The sequence below is a fragment of the Nilaparvata lugens genome, chromosome 4 (genome assembly GCF_014356525.2).
Source record: "Nilaparvata lugens isolate BPH chromosome 4, ASM1435652v1, whole genome shotgun sequence".
Classification (NCBI taxonomy): Eukaryota; Metazoa; Arthropoda; class Insecta; order Hemiptera; family Delphacidae; genus Nilaparvata; species Nilaparvata lugens.
The window spans coordinates 10,302,335-10,319,642 of NC_052507.1; the positions used below are offsets into that span (position 1 = coordinate 10,302,335).

At 34.3% G+C, this 17,308-nt stretch overlaps 1 protein-coding gene across 3 annotated transcripts in view; it reads right to left on the bottom strand.

Moving 5' to 3' along the window:
- LOC111049457 (A-kinase anchor protein 12) overlaps nt 1-17,308 on the bottom strand; it is a 109,776-nt gene that overhangs the window by 73,966 nt on the left and 18,502 nt on the right. For all 3 annotated transcript variants that reach the window (XM_039426614.1, XM_039426613.1, XM_039426612.1), the window contains exon 2: nt 8,449-8,857. In XM_039426614.1, coding sequence (XP_039282548.1) covers nt 8,449-8,479 — 31 coding nt within the window. In that variant the 5' untranslated portion in view covers nt 8,480-8,857. The remainder of the gene's footprint in view (nt 1-8,448; nt 8,858-17,308) is intronic.

Sequence of the window (17,308 nt, forward strand, 5' to 3'; positions counted from 1 at the left end):
ATACAATAGCTTACAATACAGCAAAATTAAAGATGAATTTACATAATATATACTAAAAAAATGATTTTTGAACTGCATTATGATATGAAAAAAGCAATTGGTAATAGCTATAGATAATATTGTTATGCATCTACATAAATTGGCGGAGTTTTGGACATATCAATGTCCATTCTTTGGAAAGAATATTCAAATTTCCTTCCCACTAACTCTCTACCAACCGGTGAGAGATACACTAAGATATCACAAAGAGATAAACAAATAATAATTTCATCGTTCTTACTTACAAGAATCAACAATTTAAATTGGATCAAATATATAAGGATAACTTGAATCACATCTATCTACCATGGCCGCCTTAATGGCTAAAGAAGGCGGTAAAAAATGAAAAAAAGAAAACTGGCAACTTAGTCTTTATTTCCACAGTCTTTAAAAAGTGAATCTCACTATAACCATAGAGAAACAGTAGCGTAAGTAGATATCCCATGGTATAGGTCGTTTATGTCGCGAGTTTTACTGTTATCTCAAGCCGACTACTGTCGATTATTGTCGATTTTTACTGTTTTGACGGGGTAGGAGTGTATGAAAGGCACAATATGAGAGACTACCAGCGTCATAAATCTTCACAAGAAAGAAATACGTGGACTATCAGCTTGAGATAACAGTAAAAGTTGTGACATAAACGCCCTATACCATGGGATATCTACTTATGCTATTGTTTCTCTATGCTATAACCCATCAATTTTTCAAAGAATGATGTTGATAACAATAAGACCCTTTCCTATATATTCTTATGATTTGTCTATGATCTCAATGTGAATGAATGAATAAAATACGAATGACGAGTTCAAAAAAATGGATGATTTTTCATGAAGTGGAAATATTGAAAGCTTAAAAGAGTTTTAGAACTCTAGTTCCTAAGAGCATTAGGAACAGATGTTCCTAAAGATGCATACAGATTTACGCGCCGCGAACATGAGCAATTATTCACTTTTAATCAGCTGACTATATCTGTATTTTTACAGAAACGGTAAGATACAGATATAAAAACCTTAGCATCAGCTGATTAAAAGTGAATTGCTCATGTTCGCGGCGCATATATCTGTACGCACCTTAAGATTAGATACATGCGAGCAGAGGATTGAGAAAAGAGGATTGTAAGGATTGAAAACAGAATTGTAAAGCCAGGATTGTAAGGATTGAAAACAGAATTGTAAAGCCAGGATTGTAAGGATTGAAAACAGAATTGTAAAGCCAGGATTGTAAGGATTGTTACACTATTAATGCTTGGTGAATGGAAGGAAGCTGGGCCACTTGAGAACATATGCACACACTAATGGACTGTTGAGGTGTTTTCAAAAATAGCCGGTGATCCTAACAGAGGTGCCTTGCATTGCCTGCCTCATTGGAATGTGCTACTGTTCTCCAAACACTTGAAACGTCAACTCTATATATACAGAACAGCAGATCTGGCATTTAAAAGCTCCACAAACAATTTAAATACTCTACACTGAGCATGCGCCAGGTCTTAAACTGAACGCTGATGAATGATCTATTTCTATTCGACAGATCATTGAAAACATCCAGGGTCGAGTTTGGTATGTATAATGGCCACCTGCATGACAAGGCATTGAGCAGTTGAATCGTATTCTAAAACCGTGTCCATACTGAATAAATAAGTTGTGGACACAGCTTAATAATAACCCAGTTCAACTATAGTGAGGTCCACGTTATAATGACAGTGAAGAAAGATAGCAGAGCAACGGTTCGATAGCCGAACCTTTGTCTTGTCAATGCCTTCTATAGATGGTAGCTGAAACAGGTTTATTGATGTAATATTAACTGTTCATTCTCGTTTAAAATAATCAATTATATTTTATTATGCAAGAAATTATATTTTCCAATAATTTCTTAATAAATTTTAAAATTAAGATGGGATATTTTGTTAATTAATTATTTACTATACATTGTTAAGAGATGATCTGGCAACAGAGCGAAGCGAGAAAGAGAGAGCGCTATCCGCTTTGTTGAATAAAAGACAAGGCTAGCAATACCATTGCAAATGAAAGACAAGGATAGCAATACCATTGCCATTATAACGTGAACTTCACTATAGAAAGACAAATTTCAATAAGAATATAAGAGTTATTTGTCAATAAGAATAATTAATTAGTCTAAAAATTTGTAATATTCCAATCATAACAGTTTCTTCTCGAAAAACTTATGCCCGGTTGCATCCAGCTTGGTCTTTACAATATTGAATATGGTCAATTGAACACGCGTGCCCTGTAATTATCTAATGTAACTATCAAATAGTCTATATAGCAAATTGTATAGCTCTATTTTCTCCTATTGAAAAATCCTCAATCGATTGTTTTTCAAATTGTTGGAGTAAGCGATGAACAATAAAAAATCTCTTAAAAATCTTCTCTTCTAGAGAAGAAGAACAAAGTACGAAGAGATGCAGCAGATTGACAGGATGAAGAAGAAGAAGAAGAAGAAGAAGAAGAAGAAGAAGAAGAAGAAGAAGAAGAAGAAGAAGAAGAAGAAGAAGAAGAAGAAGAAGAAGAAGAAGAAAAAGAAAAAGAAAAAGAGGAAGAAGAGGATGAAGAAGAAGAAGGGGAAGAGGCATATAGAATAACGCGGGATTAAAACATGAGTTGGCGGATTTTCCAGCTCTGGGGGGATTAGGTAGAAGAAGGAAAGCGCAGAGACGTTTATCGGGAAAATCCTACTCAAGTTTGAAACGCGCTTCCACCGCTTAGAGAGTGGTGTTTTGACGAAACAAAATAGGAGAGAGAAAAACAGAGAAAGAGAGAGAGAGTGAGGTTGTGAGTGTAAGAGAGTGGGAAGGGAGGAAGAGTGAATAATAGAGAGTAGCATGAAAAGAGACGAAGAGCATCAGAGAATCTATGGGAAGGATCGGAAGAAATTCAGAGGAAAAAGGTTTTCGTTTCAAGAAAAGGGAGTTGGTAGAGGAAATGAAAGAGAGTGTTGAGGTGAAGAAGGGGATGATTAAGAGAATTAGCTAGAGGAAGAGAGAAAGGTGGATGAAGAGGTATGGTGGAGGAGAAAATGGTGGTGGACAAGGAGGAGGTGATGAAGGAGTGAGATATCGTCTTCCGGCCTGTTGTGTTTCACTATATTGGTGTTGTACGGTACGGTGAACAAGAATTAACCCAATTTTATTTCTTCTTCTAATTGTTCTTCCTCTACTACTACTACTTCTTCTTCTTCTTCTTCTTCTTCTTCTTCTTCTTCTTCTTCTTCTCTTCTTCTTCTTCTTCTTCTTCTTCTTCTTCTTCTTCTTCTTCTCTTCTTTCTTCTTCTTTCTTCTTCTTCTTCTTCTTCTTCTTCTTCTTCTTCTTCTTCTTCTCTTCTTCTCTTCTTCTCTTCTTCTTCTTCTTCTTCTTCTTCTTCTTCTTCTTTTTTCTTCTTCTTCTTCTTCTCTTCTTCTTCTTCTTCTTCTTCTTCTTATTCTTCTTCTTCTTCTTCTTCTTCTTCTTCTTCTTCTTCTTCTTTCTTCTTCTTCTTCTTCTTCTTCTTCTTCTTATTCTTCTTCCTTTTCTCCTCCATCATCATCATCATCATCATCATCATCATCATCATCATCTTCTGCTCCTCTACCAATTTTCGATTCATTGTTCTGTTTTCTTTTTTGCAAACTGACTTTCTAAATTTACTAAACTTCCAACCCATTTTTCATAATCAATTTGCTACCTCTTTATTGTTCCAATTTGTTCAGGCTATTAACAGAAGTACAATACCCACTTGGAAATAAATAGTAGAGATATTCCTGTAATGTATAGTAAACTGCGGAGATACAGTAATATTCTTATTCATACGTCGGTCACCGTACAGTAAAATTATTATAATTATTATACATACAAAAGTTGCTAATACAGCTCTAATAATTAGAATGATAACCATAATCATAATCATTTTGATAACCCACTATAATAATATGTGTCGGGGTGATCATAATTCACGTGATAAAGTCAGTGGAAATAATAGGAAGGCATTGGTGCCACTTTACGGTTACCACCGCCTTCTAGAGTGATTCGTAGCTGTGATTCAAGCCTTCATAGCTGTGATTTAAGTTATTCCAGTAAATCTTATCTGATATCAATTTTTGGTCAATAATTCTTGTTATGATCAATATCTGATATGATAATTATTGTCGAACCTGTTGAAAATGTGTCAAATATGTTCTATTTGCCAAAAAATCCATTTTCCATGATTTCATAATACCTTTTCATAATCGAGATGAAATATTTAGGTAATTCATCATGATTATACAGACTACAAACAATTTGGCAACGGTGCAGAGTTGGAAAAGAATTAATAAAAAACAAAATAAAAGTCTTGTAGTACCCTTCATTTTATATTGATTTAAGATTTATTTTAAGATTTTTATATTGTTTTTTATTAATTTGTTTAAAAGTAGCCCATGTGGGTAAAGTGTTTTTGGAAAAGAATATATTTCACAGTATATTTATGATTTATTTAATGACATGCAAGGATAGCAAACCAATAATTTCAGTCAGATGCCCAATGTATCTCACCCACTCTCTCCTGATTGATTGACAGTATGAATATAGTCGCAATCTTGCAATCCTACCAATATAAATGACAGACTAAACTCTGGCATTATAATAGGTGACAGCAATATCTTTTTAATAACCAAACCTCTCGATTTCGACTATCTTCTGATCGGGCTACAGTTTATGATCTAACTCACCCAAAATTCTGCCAGTAGACGGCAGCACAAGTTGGGTCATATTTACAACTCCGCCTACTCTCACACCTGATTGGTCGACAGTTTGTATGACATGTAATTATGAATCCAGTCACTAGGTAGCAGCACTTGCTGGATGATGAGTTCCAATAGAAGGTTTGTCGATTTATTTTTTAGTTCTAGTCAGAGTGCCGGTTGCACAACACCCGGTTAAATTTTAACCGTGACTTATTCCACGAGAAGCTGTCTTTTCAAAAACGCTTTTTCTGATTGGTTCTCGTGGAATTAATCAGGGTTAAAATTTAACCGGTTGTTGTGCAACTGGACCAGAGTCTTTCGATTGATAACTTCACAGAGAATCTTTAGACCTTTGAAAAAGAGTGTTTATCGAAGTGTTATTATCAATTTCTCATGTCGAGTGGAAAACAGGATGAATGGCAAATAAAATTGATTGATAAATTGATTGATTGAACTGAGGATTGAGAGAAAAATTTATAATCAAGGATAACTACATGGGAATAGAAATGTAGATATTGCTACTGATCGAATGGGAGGGAAGAAGAAGAAAAATGGAAAGAAGAAGTAGGAGAAGAATAACAACAAGAAAAAAAACTCTACCGATTCTTCAAATCCAACTGAGGGAAACGAATAAATTGATTGATAAACCAACAGAAATGAAAATGAACTCCAGATGGAATAATATGGGTATGGAAATAGGTACTCAAAGCTTTTGGATGTGATTGAATGAAATAAATATGGAAGGAGAAGCATGTAAGGAGACGAAATACAAAAAGGAAGAGACATCGAGACACAAAATAAGGATGAAGGCAAGGGAAGAAGACGACGACGAAGAAGAAGAAAAAAAGGAAGAAGAAGAAGATGATGAAGAAGAAGAAGAAGAAGAAGAAGAAGATGAAGAAGAAGAAGAAAAGGAAGCACTCTGCCGACTCTTCAAATCCAACTGAGGGAAACGAATAAATTGATTGATAAACCAACAGAAATAAGAATGAGCTCCAGATAGAATAATATGTGTGAGGAAATAGGTACTCGAAGCTTTTGGATGTGATTGAATGAAAGAAATATGGAAAGAGAAGCATGTAAGGAGAAGAAATACAAAAAAGAAGAGACATCGAGATAAAAAATACGAATGATGGCAAGGGAAGAAGAAGAAGTAGAAGGAGAATAACAACAAGAGCAAGAAAAATAACTCTACGTACTCTTCAAATCCAACTGAGGGAAACGAATAAATTGATTGATAAACCAACAGAAATAAAAATGAACCTCAGAAAGAATAATATGGGTATGGAAATAGGTATTCGAAGCTATTGGATGTGATTGAATGAAAGGAGAAGCTTGTAAGAAGAAGAAAGAGACATCGAGACACAAAATAGGGATGAAGGCGAGGGAAGAAGAAGAGGAAGAAGAAGAAGAAGAAGAAGAAGAAGAAGAAGAAGAAGAAGAAAAAGAGCTTGCAGACAGAGTTGATAGGGAAAGACGTGACGTGTGATGAAGGGAGAAAGGGATGGGAGATTATTTGTAGTGTGTAGGTAGTAGGATTTCTATTATTATTTTTCCTCCTTGTTGCCATGACAACGGCCCTACGCAGACAGACTGGGTGGGGAGTGGTGGGAGGTATTGAGGGGGTTGAGCTACCCCTAGCTCACTGACATCTGGGATGAGAAAGGCCCAACATTCCCTGTTTCCCTGTCTGTCTCTATACCTGGCTGTGTTATTTCCTCCGCGCAGCCAAGGAATTTCCTTCGTTGCAATGCTATTTAGGGAATAAATACAGACTGTGAGTCTTTTCAAGAAGATCTTCTATGCTGTTTACCAGGAGGCAGAGAAATAGTAGATTAGTACCTTCAGAATGGATGTAATGAACGCTTTCTCCAATTATTGTGTTCAAAATTGTGTTGTATAAATTAGAATTGGAACCGTTTTGGGCTTATAAGCATGTGGTACTTTTCTGTAAGTTGTGTAATTCTGATTAAATAAAAAAAATTGAATGAGGAAATGGTAATGAGAGGTCAAAATTGGATCTAACCTTATTTTAATCACAGATTCCAATCGTTAAGAGAAAAAAGTTTCGTTTCAGACTGACTTTTCCCTCTCAATTATTTTGATAACAAACTCACTAAAAATGGAAATTACTGAGATATTGAAATTATTCAAATGCTTATGGATTAATAATTACTAAACGAAAATCCAAATCAAATGCTGTAATATTCACCCCGAAGATGGTATTGGGTTTGATTCCCGGGCTGACAAATAATTGTTTAATAGTAGGGCTCATCGAATTTCCATCTAGCTGTTTACCCTGTTGTCAATATTTTCAGTAGCAGAAGTCTTCGGAGTGGATTACAGCATTTAGATTCTATTTTCATTTAATAATAATTATGATAACTTACTAACTTGTGAAAATACCGCTATAGAGAGGTATTCGTTATTGAGAGGTTCTGTCAAGAAAACTGCCACGATCCTATGGATCTTATAATATCGTTTCACGGCGGTAAATGAATGAATATGTTACATAAAACATATCATTGCGAACGGTAGGGTACCTATTAGGCCAATATTAATATGGAAATTTGAAAATTCATGCTGTTTGAAAAAAACATGTATTTTATATTTATAGAATGTAATAAGTAAGTAAACTCACCAATTTATCTCCAGAAAGCTTGATTTGTCTATTAGTAGAGTTTAATCAAAGTACATACCTACTCGGTAGCAATATTTTTCAACTTTTTACACTACTATTAGATGGAACGCAAAATACGGTTATTTTGTCAATAACTTCACTATAAATACTATAATAACTCAACTTTCCTATTTTTTAATGTTTTATATTTGGAAAAGAGAGTAATTTTTGGTTGAATTTTGCATTTGAATAAAACATTATGTTCGATAAACGACTCACATCTATTAAAACAGACATGTCTGGTACACTATTTTTCAGTTTTAATCCTTGCCTGGTAATTTTGAAAGCCTCTATAACTTCTTGATCTGACGGATTCTTCTCCTCAGGCTCGTCACAGCCATAATCTCATAGTCAGTTCAAATAATTGAAATGTGTGACAAAAGCAAGAATGGGAAAGCCCAGTCGTTCACCTGTCTGGTCTACAATAATGACAAGTTCTTGGAATTCAATTCCCGACTTGTGTTTCACCCTCTTTTGACTGTCTACTATCCTATCTTCTTCCTACCTGAACTGCCATAATTTTTAGTCTATTGACATTTCTGCTGAAACTAAACAATTTATTGAAAATGACCGTCTGCTTCCTATACACACTACATTTTGTATGTTGAAGTCAAGAGAAAACTTTGTTGTTGAGAGGTCCGAAATTCGTTAAATAGAGGTAAATAAGCAGCCAAAACTCTAAAATGTCATGGGACCAGGTAAAAATTCGTTGTGTAGAGGATTTCGTTAAGTGGAGGTTCGTTATACAGAGGTTCAACTGTATATGTTTTAAACGATTCGGGTTACTTGAACATACAAACTAAGGACATTTTTCCAGCACAATCATAGCTACAAAGGCTGGTTAGTGTTGAAATTGAATGTAATAGCCTAATTGATTTTTCTCCTGAATCATATCACAGACCAGGAAAGCGCTGTGAATCAAGCAGACAAAGTTTGCATTCAACAACACAAGTCCCAATATAAATGTAAATAATTATTCAATTCAAATAAATATTGAAAATAGACAAATACGAACCACGTTTGAAGTAAGACTGGATGCATCCCATCTTGAAAGACGATCAGCTGATTCCAAGGTCACACAAGGTCATTTCATTCAGATCACCATTGTTGAGAGTTGTATTCTTCTTCTTCAGTTCAGAATGCACAGTACACTTTCCACTCAAACTGTCACGAACTGTATTTTGGTTTAATTGTTTATATTTTGGTTTAATTATTTATTATCTATTTTTGTTGTAGTAACGTTTCTTATGTTTTCTGTTATATCTAGTATCAAGACACAATCTGTATAGTGTTCCCAACAATGTCAGTGATTTAAATATTTTATTATTTACTGTATTAGTCAATAGAGTTCTACACACTTTCAGGTTATTTTCACTATTATATTTGATATCTTTTGATCTAAATGGTTCCTTGTATTACTGCTCCTGTATGAGACAAAAATGAATCTATTATTTTTTTAATGCTATCAAGGTTTTTGGTTTATTACATGGTATTTCGTTGTAAGCTTTTAGGCTAGGCGCACACCAGTTAGTCAAGACAAGACAAGACAAGACATGATCAAACATGTTTAGTCACTATATTTCACATAGTTGCTTATGAATACATATCTAATTGCAATGACTAATCGGTGTGTGTTGCTTCATAAGCAACTATGTGAAGTATTGTGACTAATCGTGACTAGTCTTGTCTTGACTAACTGGTGAGTGCTACCCTAAGGCTAGGCGCACACCAGTTAGTCAAGACAAGACATGATCAGACACGTTTAGTCACAATACTTCACATAGTTGCTTATGACGCAACACACACTAATTAATTAGTCATTGCAATTAAACATGTCTTCATGAGCAACAATGTGAAGTATTGTGACTAAACGTGACTGATCATGTCTTGTCTTGTCTTGACTAACTGGTGTGCGCCTAGCCTTAGGGTGAGCACACACCATTTGGTCAAGACAAGACTAGTCACGATTAGTCACAATACTTCACATAGCCTAGTTGCTTATGGCGCAACTCACACTGATTAATCATTGCAATTAGACATGTCTTCATTAGCTACTATGTGAAGTATTGTGACTAAACGTGACTGATCATGTCTTGTCTTGTCTTGACTAACTGGTGTGCGCCAAGCCTAAACGTCTGGAAGTAGAATGTTGGAGAATGAGATTTGGGAAAATATAAGACAAGAACTGTCAATTTATTATCAAATATTGTGCAAATAACTTATCAGAATAGAGTTTAAATCAATATTGGTTTTCTTATTAAAATCATTTCCAATATAATGGATGGAATTCTTCTATCCTGTTTAATTTTGTATTGATATTTCAATGTGAATATTCCAATCCTCTACCTTTTCAATATCTTCTGGTGAAATAGAGTTGGTTGTAATATTTCTACTAGGTAGGCCATTTATTTCTATAGACTAATTCATTTTCCTACATTGAGTTATAATATTTGACAGTTGTTATAAGCGAATGAGAAGAATATAGAACTTTGAAGGAATTTCACATTGAATTTCAAGTTGTTCGAAGATCTGTTCTAAAACTCTTCTAAACACAAATTTCAAAACGTTATAATTTATTCTCCTACATTATTCAAGTATAAATTTATAAAGGAATGTGGAAAATATAGAACCTTGAAAAAATTTCACATTGAATTTCATGATGTTCTAAGTCTGTTATGAAGCTTTTGAAAGCACGAATTATACCGTAATCATTTATTTTCCTACATTGATCTATATTGTTTAATTATATACCGTAATATTCTAAGATCTGTTCTGAAACTTTTCTAAACACGTATTATACCATAATCATTTCTTTCCCTACATTGAACTATAATATTCTTTTATGAGCGAATGTGGAAGATAAAAATTCTTAAAAGAATTTCCCATGGAAATACATGTTTTTTTAAGATAATTATGTGCTGAAACTGTTCCAAACACGAATTATATCGTAAAACCCCACTACCCCTGTTTAGATATCATTACCCTGGTGGCTGGAGCTCAAGGCTTCTTTCTCCAGTCATGCCAAAACCTATTGTATTTTGATGACTATTTTTTTTCTAATATCTCTTTTGTTTTGCTATAAATTCATTATTAATTATTTAATCCTCTAGTGACCTAGCAGATTGAGCCTCAATATCGGTAAATACTTCTAAAAAGTATTCTTCTAAAAAGAGCTCAAGGCTTCTTTTCCCAGTCACGCCGAAACCTATTGATTTTTAATGATTATTTTCATTTTAAAAAATATTTATTTTATTTGGCAAAAAATTTATTATCCATTGAGCTAGCAGAATGCGCCTCAATATCGATAAATACTTCTAAAAATGTATCACAGAGAACTGAACTTGATTATTATTCCATTGGAAACAATTTATAAGCAAACTTCTTCAACCTGAATACTTTTATACTAGTCTATTAGAGGGATCTAAACTCACCTATTCTATTAAAAATTGTTTAAAAGATGATTGCACCCTATGAATGAGATAAGTTTCCAATAATACTGATTTTACTATGTGTTGAATGAATGAAGTTCGAGTGGAACTCCATGAGGACATCATCGATCCTCATCTAAATTTGAGAGAGGAATAGCACAAGGTTACCTTATTTCTTCTCTCCCTATCATTTGGATGATGTACTTATTGTATGAATCAATATAGTGGAACATCGATGACATCTCAATAGACTCTATTTGGCGGAATGTGAACAGTATGAGATGTGAGATCATGATATCGGATGTAGGGTTATAGAATGGGGATGTGTGGCTATATAGGATGAAGATGTGGGGTTATAGGATGGGGATGTGGGACTATGGGAAGGGTACAGCATTCAACAGTTGGTCGCTCCCATAGTTCAAATAATCCAAATCGGAAATGTCCATAAACTCATATCTCTGGAGATTTCCGTCAATGCCCACCCCCCTATCCACAGCATTCTGGGTCTTTTTTCACCGGTGACCACAATCGGCATAGAGTAGGAGATGTATAAATAGCTCGGGAAACATCGACAGATAGATTTATAGAGGAGTGTTGAAACTCACTGAACGATATTACATATGTTTTATATGAAGATGTTTTGAAAAGATGAAGAGAGAGGGAGTGAGAGAGAGGACGAGGGAGTATGAAAGGTGGATGGGAAAGGAATGTGAAAGGGATGTGAAAGGGGAGAGGAAAGGGAGGAATGAGAGAGTGAGAGAGAAGGAGATATGAGAGCAAAAGAAATTATAAGTGAGGTCCACGTTTTAATTGCAGTGTTTAATTAGCAATGGTATTGCTATCCTTGTCTATCATTAACAAAGCGAATAGCGCTATCTCTTTCTCGCTTTGCTATGTTGCCAGATCAACTTTTAACAATGTAGAATTAATAATAATCAATTAACAAAATATTTCATCTTTAATTATGAAAATTCATTATGAAATTATTGAAAAATATAATTTCTTGCTTAATGAAAATATATAATTGATTATTTTAAACGAGAATGAACAGTTAATATCACATCAATAAACCTGTATCAGCTACCGTCTATAGAAGGCATTGAGAAGACAGAGGATCGGCAACGTTGTTCTCCTATCTTTCTTCACTGCCATTATAACGTGGACCTTACTATAGGAGAGAGATACTGTGATAATGAGACGACTCTGTATTTGCAATATTTCGGATAGAGATAGAGATATGATGAGAGAATCCGAAAGGAGGATGTTATCAATACTTCCTAAATATTGACAAGCTAACTTCCCGGTATCTCATCTTGCATAGAGATCAATGGGTATATAGAGAGCTTCGAAACACAGAGAGCAGTAGATCTGGAGAGTGCTGAACGGTGCTGACTAGCAATTCCCAAATCAGGGACGAAATGCTTATAATTTATTGCTACTGAGCATTTGGATATCAGCTTACAGCGACATTAATGGATATATTATTTTATTCTCAATATTGTTAAATTGGTCTCATGGAATGATAGGTTTCATGCCAATAATAGGTTTGTTAAACGGTTTGAACTGAACTCATGGGATGAATGTCAAAAGATTAATTAACAATTGGGTTTGGTATGTCTTTGAATTTACTGTAAAATTTTGTAAATATTAATTTCTTGATATAGAGGATGTAGTTTATCAATCATCATGTATCTATATATATAAAAGCGAAATGGCACTCACTCTCTGACTGACTGACTGACTCACTCACTCACTCACTCGCAGAACTAAAAATCTACCGGACCAAAAACGTTCAAATTTGGTAGGTATGTTCAGTTGTCCCTTTAGAGGCGCACTAAGAAATCTTTTGGCAATATTTTAACTATAAGGGTGGTTTTTAAGGGTTTAAAGTTCGTCTTTTAGCATGTATGTTCTTCTTATTCTCTAAATTTATAATTGAAAAATGTCCATACCATATGTTAATATAGAACTATAATCTAGAGAGAGTACCGCTTCGAAACAGTTGTTAACTGGTAACTAAATTAATAATTTTGTCAGGTTGGCATTAAGTTGAATTGACTTTGTTAGGTTGGCACCAAGTTGAAGATTGAAATGCATTTATCGCGGAAAAATTGATTGGGCACTGCTACTTCAATAAGAGCTATTCCTGGGAATATTATATTAGCCAGACGTTTAGTCTGGACCCCCGACTGGATCGTCCAAACACATGATAAAAATGCTCAAATGAAAAATGCAGGCGAGCGAAGAGAGCTTGCTGATCTCACTCTTGGACGATCCAGTCGGGGGTCCAGGGGGCGGAGCCCCCTGGCTAGACGGATATGGCGAGCGAAGCGAGCCTGACGGCTAGTCTTGGATAAAGCATGAAAATACTATATCACATTATGTTTATAAATGTTAAAAAGTTGCTTAAGTTTGTTTAAAAAATGAATACTAAGCTAACTCGGGAGTCGATTGACAAATTCAAATTATCTTCAAAATAATCTCATTCTTAAAATTATCCAAATATATTCATCTAATCAATCATCTTAGATGTTCAAAGATCTAAAAAAATCAAACGAAATCCGGTTATGAAATTTCAGTTGTCACAATATCCATTATTAGTTGGTTGTTATACAAAGTTGGTAGAAGTATGGACACAGCTGAATATTCCTTTTACAGGGGAAATTTGACGATTGGGGATCCCTGTCGAATAAGAAAAACAACTTTTCTGACACATCAAAATTTTGTCCATCATCTTGGAACCGCTATTTTGAATTCAACTTCATTTTTTAAATGGGGAAAGAGGTCATAAGATGTATGAATTCGATACAGAATTTCAAGAGAAAATGAATGGCGGGAACCGCACATTGATATCTCAAACCAACCTTTAAAAGTTATTTACATTCAAAGATTCTAATAAGTCATACAAAAATAAAATATAGCGGCTGTGTATTCATTTTTTGTACCTAAGGACTCTCGGACAGTTTGATTATGATATTTAAATATTTTTCTCACCCAGGAACAATTCCCTAGAATATTGGTAGGAAGTTTGGAAACACTGTGGTAATAGATGTATTCTATAACATTGTTGTTTCATGACCTACCACAAGCTACTCCAAAAATAATGTGTTGAGTATGATAACAATTATAGGGATGAAAAGTTGGCAATGAAACACAGTTAATAGGGAATACAGTCAAAGCTGTGAATGAGAAGAAAATATAATAAAAGGGTACGAGAGTAGAAGAAATTAGGAGAGAGATAGAGTGATGACGGACGAGTATTAAAGGAGGATGGAATGAAATTGAGAGAGTATGAGAGTGGAGGAGATAAAGAGAGAGATACAGGATTGACGGGAGAATATGAAATGAGGAATCAGAGAGGAAGAGAGGGTATGCGAGTAGTGAAAATTAGGAGAGAGATAGAGTGATGAAAAGAGAGTAAAAAAGAAGGATGGAATGACAGGAAGAGAGTATGAGAGTAGAATGATTCAGGAGAGAGATACTTGATAAAGAGACGACTCTGCATTCAAGGGAGGCGAAAAGAGAAGATATTTTTGGATTTGCTTCATTAGTAGTGAATGGGGAGAGAGGTAAGTAGGTTTTGAGATCCGCTAATGCTTGAGTGGATCAGATTTTTGGCCAATTATCAAAATTGCTGAATCGTATTTACCATTGAGTCAATCTGCAACGCTCGGCGAGTTTTTTGAACAGTGATTAGAGAAGAATTGGCAGAATTTGTTAATTAGCATGGACTATGGAATGACCCAATTAATTTTCTCAATATTCCTACTATATTCAGTAAAGTCTCTTGAAGATTTCAAATAATAAATATTACTGAATACAATACAATATTCGAATCACATTTTTTAAATCTGTTATTTTCCTATGATATAACCAAGATTATATTTTCATGATAGATATTTTAGTGTCCATAGGCCCAGAATGCTTTCCTCTCCCTAGTCTTGTTAGAGTAATAATCTGTAAAATATTTATTTAAAAATTATGTCTGGCCTATGATGTGTTGATACCCTGAAACCACTTCTCAATGCAATTTAATAATGATACTGAACTGAGTTCAATCGATGAAATATGTAGATCTTTGCTTCGAGTCGAAATAACTGATCAATTCGTATTATAAAGACAAGATAATGTGAAAGAAATTTGAATTAGGTTATCAAAAAAATATATTCTACCTATCCAGGAGCGTGAGAACTACCTATATGCAATCATATACTCAGACAAAGCTATGTAAGGAATGCAATAGCCGTTTCGAAACTCAAGCTGCAATACGATTGGCTGTTCGACTAGGACTGGCCACGCCTCCAGCCAATCACAAACAAGCAAGGAAGACTGAGCTAGCACCCGGCTTTCTGATAACCAATAGGATAGCAGAGATTTCACTGTCAATGGGAGTTGGGTTACAGAAAGTTCAACCAATCAAAAGCTAGCTAATAGTAGAGCAGTGTATTTCATTGTCATAGCATAATCCAAAATAGGAGTTAAGAGAAAATAACAAGCTAATATCTGAAAGTAGCAACAAATGTTGTAATCTTGGCGATATCCAATGAGAGTTAAGTTATAGACAATTACAAGCTAAGCAATAAGAAAGCACTCATTCTATCATTTTCAGCAACTCATTCTATATTCTGTCATGATATTACATAAATTTTTCTATCAAAGAACACAATTTTTTTTCATACAGATAATGTATCCGATGGATCTATGTAGCAAATATGCTTACATTATTAGAATTTTACAATTTTTGCTGGCTGAAGTTTTGAAATTTTCCTTTTATTGTCACTGCCGCCTGCCTCAACGATAAAAATGTACTATCACTTGTGTAAAACAATTTTTCCCTTTTCCTTATTATTTCATTCCTTAATATTAAATTTTCATTTTTCCTTTTTTTATTAATTCTGTATCAAAATCTGATGTATATTTCTTATTTTATTTTTGCATTTTGTATTAGTTTTCTTTCATTTTTTACTTAAAATCTTCGAAGTGTAATATTTATTTTGTCTTAGTTTATTTATCTTTTGTAACTCATTTTTTTCCTGTAACTGGGCACCCGCCGAAAAACCTTTGGTTTTGGCAGGACCCTCAACTGTTTGTATTGTGAATAAAAAATTTTGATTTGAATATTGTAGTGTGCCAACAACAGTGGAGAAGATTATAAAATTAAAATAATTTTGTCCTATTGGTATTTCAGTATTTCAAGTTACAGAAGCTAACCTATAGTAGATACTCCAAAGGTCAGATTTTTGTAGCTAAATTTGGTTTATTATTAATGCAGATTGTTGCGAAATATATTCTTTTATTTGACGTAGGCTCTTGTAATTGGATATTATTGTTAATTGTGTTTGATATAAGTTGGTTATGTAAGGGAAACATAAATAATATAAATTTGATTAAAAATATCAAGATGCAAGTATAATTCTCAAAATAATATTGTAGACCTACCAAATCCAATTATAAACACAGAAATCACACTTCACTCGAGAAAAACTCGTACAATTTTCTCATCGCCGAACTTATCACTTGAAAGGTTAATTAAATTGCGAAATTGGAAAAATAGAGCTTTACTGGATGTAAACTTTAGATGCAGTACAATATAATATTTCTTTGGTTATCTTCTGCAGTTTATGAATTTGATATTTTGAAGAAAACAATCAGCTGATAAGATAATGAAACGATTAAACTAGATCTCATCAATGTACCTATATTGAGTTTTGAGGTCCACGTTATAATGGCAGTGTAGGAAGATAGGAGAAAAGGGTTTGCCAGATCTCAGCCTTGCCACCCAAACAGCTGATACTGGTAAATCTGATGAATTTAACTGTTCATTATTGTTGAAAATAGCTAACCATATTTTATTTGTCAAGAAAATATATTTTTAAAAGATGTAATAATAAATTTTCATGATTGAGATGGAATATTTTGTCAATTAGTTGAATTTCTACATTGTTAATAAACGATGTGGCAACATCGCAATGCGTGAATGAGATAGCGTCATCTGCTTTGTTGAACGATAGACAAGGAAAGCAACACCATTGCAAATAACACACTGCCATTATAACGTGGACCTCACTATAATAGAATACAAGGTACTTTGGATTTCACGACTAACCAGTATCAGGTATTTTGAATCAGCCGATGAATCCGACTCAAGCATTGTGCACGTCTCTGCGACGAATGAAAGTGAAAGTAAAGAGAAGCTGAGAGAATGAAAAAAAGGAAAATGTACAAGATTAGGAGGCAGAATATTGCAGGAAAGCAGGGCTACAAGACGGCAAATTCGACATCTGCGTTGATACTAGGGCAGAACCTAAAAGCTCAACAGAATTTCTCATTTGTCTTGATTTATCGGCTCATTGCTTCCTCATATTCCGCCCCTTCGATCTCTTTCACACCCCCGCACCCTACTCCTCCTCTTCATTCTCCTCCTCTCACTAATCCTTCTCACCCTAC